The 6,233-nt window shown below is 35.9% G+C and overlaps 1 protein-coding gene across 1 annotated transcript; it reads right to left on the reverse strand.

Annotated features, from left to right (window-relative positions):
• Window positions 1-4,833: 4,833 nt before the first annotated feature.
• LOC150078765 (histone H2B) lies at window positions 4,834-5,763 on the reverse strand. Its single transcript, XM_090383795.1, has one exon. The coding sequence runs from the start codon at window positions 5,749-5,751 to the stop codon at window positions 5,377-5,379; it is 375 nt and encodes a 124-aa protein (XP_090239921.1). The 5' UTR covers window positions 5,752-5,763; the 3' UTR covers window positions 4,834-5,376.
• Between the last annotated feature and the right edge of the window lie 470 nt (window positions 5,764-6,233).

A 6,233-nucleotide genomic window follows, 5' to 3' on the forward strand; every position in this document is an offset into this window, starting at 1 on the left:
CAGACTTTCCAAAACATTGCTTGAAGTAATTTTATCAGAAGAATGGCTCGTCTCGTTTGTAGGTGCTTAAATTTGAAATATTGCGATTAGCATTCACAACGATTGAACATTCGTCTATGACCTGTAATATGTCTAAAGTAACTAGTTGTGGTTTCCAGATCTGCTAGGCAAATTCAAGTTTCGGTGGACTTTAAATCGATATACAGTACTGGGATTCTTTGATCAACGAATTGGATAGAATTTCTTCTAATGTGGCCGACTGACTCCATGGCTCGATTGTCGCTGCAAATAAGGTTTGTCAAAATCTGTAGCTTCTAGTAAAGGTTACCCAAGGAGATTGAATTTGGTTTTCGATTAGGACGGAACGTTGACTGATGGTTTACTCGGTCAGAATTTCCTTAAACCTTATTGCTTCAGCCAATATAAGAGAACATTTGGTGGTTATTACAAAAGTTGTTTGCTGCCCAATGTACAAATGTCTATTGCTAAAGGTGGTTCATGCCTTCCATGAACTTAACAGATGAAAAAAACTTTGTACATTGGACAGCAAATAACTCTCGTATTATCATATGTACATACACTGGTATATAATTATACAGGAAGTAAACAACCAAAGAGAGTTGTTGTTGTAGTTTTAGGAGCATCAGCGACTAAGGCCATATTGCTCCGTCTATACTGCGATTCTGAAGTCGATTTTCTGTTTTCCGGACGAAAAATCCGAAAATCCAGGAGAAAAAACCATGCCACCTTCGCATGAGACCGACTAACTCAGCCATGTGTGAAATAGACCCATAAAAAATCTTCACGTCATCGACGGGGTTCGAACTCGAGTATTCCAGCCGGTGTGGGGGAGAACGGCGATTCTACCAACTGTGCTATCCTCGAGGGCACCGAAGGGACGAGTTTAGAGTTCAAAATAGGAATATAAAAGATTAAGCATACTGCTGTTTCAGTTTAAGATGATTCGCCTTTCCATCTTCTTAGTCCTCCTGAACTTCGTTTGCTTGTGGATCTCCAATCTTTAATATTTTTATTCACCCGTCAATTATATATACTTATTAGTTAGAGCTGGAAAAGGAATTAGAAAATGTGAATTAGAATATCATCGGTTTGGCTGAAACAAGAAGAAATTAATCAATTAAGTTTATCAAGTGGAAATCTGCTGTGCACCAATAGAAACAGTGAAAGGAGTGAAGGTGGAGTTGGGTTTCTTGTCCATAAAGATTTAAAAAAAAACATTTTGGAATTCAAAAGTACATATTGAGTATTAGTCTTGACACCAAGGGTGTCAAGACTAATACTCAATATTTCTAAGAGGTACAAGCTAAAGGTTATAATGATTTATACACCAACATCGAGCCATGATGATGAAGAGGTTGAAGAAATGTACATCGAAATTGAGAGTCTTCTAGATGAGCAGAAAACACACTACACTAGTATTATGGAGGACTTCAATGCTAAGGTTGGAAAAAGACGAAACAGAGCACAAAGAGGAACTATAGGAAATTTTGGAACTGGTGAAAGAAATGAAAGAGGCGAAAGACTTGTGGAATTTGCAGAATCTCAAGGACTGTCAGTAATGAACACTTTTTTCAAGAAAAGGGTGAACAGAAAGTGGACATGGAAGAGTCCAACTGGATTAACAACTAATGAAATCGACTTCATCCTCACTAACAGAAGATATATTGTGAACGATGTTACCGTCCTGAATAAGGTAAATGTTGGAAGTGGTCACAGAATGCTAAGATGTACATTTGATATAGATGTAGGAAAGGAAAGGAAAAAACTGACTCGAGTAAATAATACAAAGTTCTTTGAGATAACAAATGAGGAGAAAAAGCAGTATGTACTGGAACTTAAGAACAAGTTTGAGCTTCTGCAGACTGCTCAGGACCAAGATATCGACGAGGAATATTACAAATTTTTGAAAATGATAAAGCCCAAGAAACCTATAGGGAAAAAGAAATCCAAAGAAGAAAAAATTAGTCAAGAAACACTTGTTATGATGAATCGAAGGCGGAAAATGAAGAGCAAGATAAACAATGACAAGGAGAAAATTGAGTATACTGAGTTATGCAAAGCCATTAGAAATAGACTCAGAGAGGACATAAGAAGATTTAACACAAGAAAAGTAGAAAAAGCATTAAGGGAAAACAAAGGATTTAAATCAGCAGCCATGAGCAGTAATACAGAAAGACAAATGATACTGAAACTGAAGAATAGCGATGGTGTAATTATAAACAGCAGAGAAGGCATAATTCAACGACTACTATAGAGAATTATACAAGGAGCGAGGGAATGATGCCAGCAGTGGGGAAGATAGATTGCAAATTAGTAACACATATGACATACCCGATATTCTTCTTGATGAGGTAGCACATGCATTGAAGAAAATGAAGAATCAGAAAGCTCCGGGGGAAGATGAAGTTACTGTACAGTTGTTAAAATTGGGAGGAAGAGACATAACACAAAAACTGGCAAGGCTCTTCACAAAGTGCATTAGAAAAGGTGTGACGCCTACGCAGTGGAATAATGCAATCATAGTTTTGCTGCATAAGAAAGGAGATAAATCAGAAATTGAAAATTATAGACCAATTAGCTTGTTATCCCACAAGGGTCATAAGAGATTAGAAAGAATACTTGATGAGAATCAACCGAAAGAGCAAGCTGGCTTTAGGACAGGATTCTCAACTATGGTTCACCTTCACGTAATATCGCAGCTAATGGAGAAAGCAAATGAAAATAAAACACCATTATGCCTGGCATTTGTGGATTATGGAAAGAAGGGCATTTGACTCCATACAGCATAAGGCAATGTTTCGGGCACTAGAAAGACAAGGCATAGATACCCCATATATTATGATTTTGAAGAAAATATATGAGAGTGCTACCTCCTTTATTAGACTAGACAAAGACAGTAACGACAGTAACAAATTTAAAATTGAGAAAGGAGTTCGACGAGGAGACACAATACCTCCGAAGTTGTTTACTGCTGCCCTTGAGGAAGCTTTCAGAAGATTAGACTGGTCGCAAAAAGAGTCAATGTGAATGGAGAGTACCTAAACCATTTACGATTTGCAGATGACATTGTAGTCATAAGCCACGATCCCAAAGAATTAGAGGAAAATCTTAATCAGTTATGCACAGTTAGTAAGGATTTTGGGCTAAAACAAAAGTAATGATGAACAAGTATGCCACAGAAAGGGAAATAATGGTTGAAGGAGCAGTAATTGAAAAGGTGGAGTCATATACTTATCTGGGACAAGTTATTAGCTGTAATAATGATAAATGGCTGGAAGTCAAGAGAAGAATAAATTTTGGATGGATAGCATTCAGAAAATATAGTCACATACTGAAGAGCAATATCCCAGTTTGTCTGAAATGTAAAATAATGAACCAATGTATACTCCCCACCATGACTTATGGAAGTGAAACTTAGGCACTCATCAAAAGAATGGAAGAGAAGCTGAGAACTACACAGCGAAGAATGGAACAAATTATATTGGGAATCAGACTGTCAGATAAGGAAGAGAAACACGTGGATTAGGCAGCAAACTCAAGTAAAAGACATCCTTACGAATTACGAAAACTAAAATGATCTTGTGCAGGACACATAGCTCGAAGACATGATGACAGATGGACTAAGAAAATAACAGAATGGTATCCAAGAAGAGCTAGAAGAAAACCTGGAAGACAAAGGCGGAGATGGATAGATGAAATTCATGAGTTTGTGGGTAGTAATTGAATGGCCAGTGCTCAAAACAGAAGGAACTGGAAAGTTGCTGGAGAGGCCTTCATCCTGCAGTGGATTGAAAATGGGTGATGATGGTCATACTTTGCAGTGTTCGTTAATTTCTTCACATTTATCTCTTAATGTTTATTATTAAGGTGTAATCTGTAATTTTAACTTCGATTCGTATTGTTCGCTTTGTTTTTCGTGTTCTGTAAAAATCATGTTCTAATGGTTTCGCCAATACTCTTTAATTTGATAATCATTTTGTAAAACCATCTTTTTAAAGTTCCCTCTTGTTTTCTACACTAAGCTGATACATGCCTAAGCATGCGTATTTTAATACATGAACGAAGATATTATTCATTTCCTATCTCCTGATTAAGCTAAGTTTTTTTTTTCAATTTGTAGTGAATGTTAAATTAAATTAATTCTATCGAACTACATATTGCATTTAGTATATTAAAAATTATATATTTCTGTGAAAAAGAAAATTCTATTTTGTAATTAATCTGTTAATGGTAAAAAAGAAATTTTCCCCATAGAGGGCGCAGAATGTCTCCAACAAAGGCAGGAAAGACGAACTGTACACCTAATGTCATCTGTTTGGACCCATTACTAAATTGTATCGAAATAATTTATGCAAATCGATTAATCAGATGAAACTACATTTTCCCAACAGAAGAACAGGTAAATTTTAAAGTTAGAAATAAAAATTGTGCCTGTAAACTTGATATCCATTTTTACAGCTTGAGCAAAGTAATTATATAAAAAATTAAAGCAAAAGAAACTTTTGCTTTAATTTTTATATAATTATAAAAACGGTAAAAGTGCAATAAAGCATAGTGAAATTTTCTATATCAGTTTATATTAATGTAAAACTAAAGTTATGTTAAAATGTCTTGTATAATAGGAAGAAAAATCAATCGGATAATTCAAATTGGCAACTTGCCAATTATGTCACCTCTTACGACTAACAAAGTTCCTTTTTCGTTTTTGTTAACAAAAAGTTTATTGTCAGTAAAATTACATAGACTTAAAAGATTCTATCACAATCCAAATATCGCTAATCAATCGTTGGAATAAAGTTTGAAAATATGCTCACATAAAACTGTTCATTTTTACCAAAACACACTGACCTATTTATGTGCAACGGACGCCATTTCTCCCAAGCATCAGATCACGTTGCATTTTATTTCGCTTCGGTGCATCACAAAAACCATTTTAAAAGTGAAGATACAAATAAATCAGTTCAATCCAAAAATATTCCTACCACTATATAACAAATATAAGTTCTTGTATCGAAAACTACGCCTAATGAAATTAGGCCTAGCGACAATGTGACATGATGTTTGAATAATGGATAAATCCTTTTTTGAAGCCATCTGAAAATAGTTTGGACAACTCTTACATTAAACAGTTACTTCTTCAAAAATTACGAGGGTGTTAGCTCCGAAGAACGAGTATCACTAGTTATTACGTCCTCTTTACACTGATGAAGAACCTCACGTACAGTACTTACCTACGTTCACTGCACAAGTTTCACTTCACTAAAAAGTCACCAAATTATAAAAACACAAAATGTACGATTAGATATCCCTTTGTCACAATTTGGAGGCCCTGAAAAGGGCAGTTTGTGGCACAAGTTACTTGGCGCTGGTATATTTGGTGACAGCCTTGGTACCTTCGGACACCGCGTGCTTTGCAAGTTCACCAGGTAACAACAAGCGAACGGCAGTCTGGATTTCCCGACTGGTGATCGTGGAACGTTTATTGTAGTGAGATAGACGCGACGACTCTGCGGCAATACGCTCAAATATATCGTTAACGAAACTGTTCATGATAGACATGGCTTTGCTGGAGATACCAGTGTCCGGATGAACCTGTTTCAGAACCTTATAGATGTAGATGCTAAAACTTTCTTTCCTCTTCTTTCTCTTTTTCTTTTTATCACCAACGCGAACGTTTTTCTGGGCCTTACCAGCTTTTTTCACCGCTTTACCACTTGGTTGAGGTGGCATAGTTAATGGCAATAGTAAATACGAACAGTGACACACACTTCGCGAAAACTATATATATAGGAACGGGTGCGATTGAAATGCACCCCTACGAGGACGTCTGTGAGAGCTTCACTTTGCTTCCGTGTTAGCAGGGGACAATGACCTACCTTGTTGTAAATAAGCCGCCATGTTTGTTCGTTACTGCTACCGACAAAGGCGTTGAAGCAGATTAATCTTCATTGTTCTGAAAATTGTTATTTAATCCACTAGAAAGGCTTCTGTACGTAATTGAATTATTCAGGAATAATAAATTTAAAAAATACCTACATGTGCATTTGATCACGTATACCGAAGTAAAAAAAAAAAACTCATTAAATTCTAGTTAAAATGTAAACTTGATTCCCAATGGAAACTTATCGAAGTTAAAAAAAAAAAAAGTCAATATTTATAGGAAATACAAGATTGCGTTATAAGTGGTTCCCAATAGGGAAAGAAATTTTATT

Source organism: Mastigoproctus giganteus, chromosome 10 (genome assembly GCF_048544385.1).
Source record: "Mastigoproctus giganteus isolate SK-2022 chromosome 10, ASM4854438v1, whole genome shotgun sequence".
NCBI classification, from domain to species: domain Eukaryota; kingdom Metazoa; phylum Arthropoda; class Arachnida; order Uropygi; family Thelyphonidae; genus Mastigoproctus; species Mastigoproctus giganteus.

Coding starts and splice junctions, on each gene's coding strand:
- LOC150078765 (XM_090383795.1), bottom strand. CDS start 5,751: ATGCCACCTCAACCAAGTGGTAAAGCGGTGAAAAAAGCTGGTAAGGCC.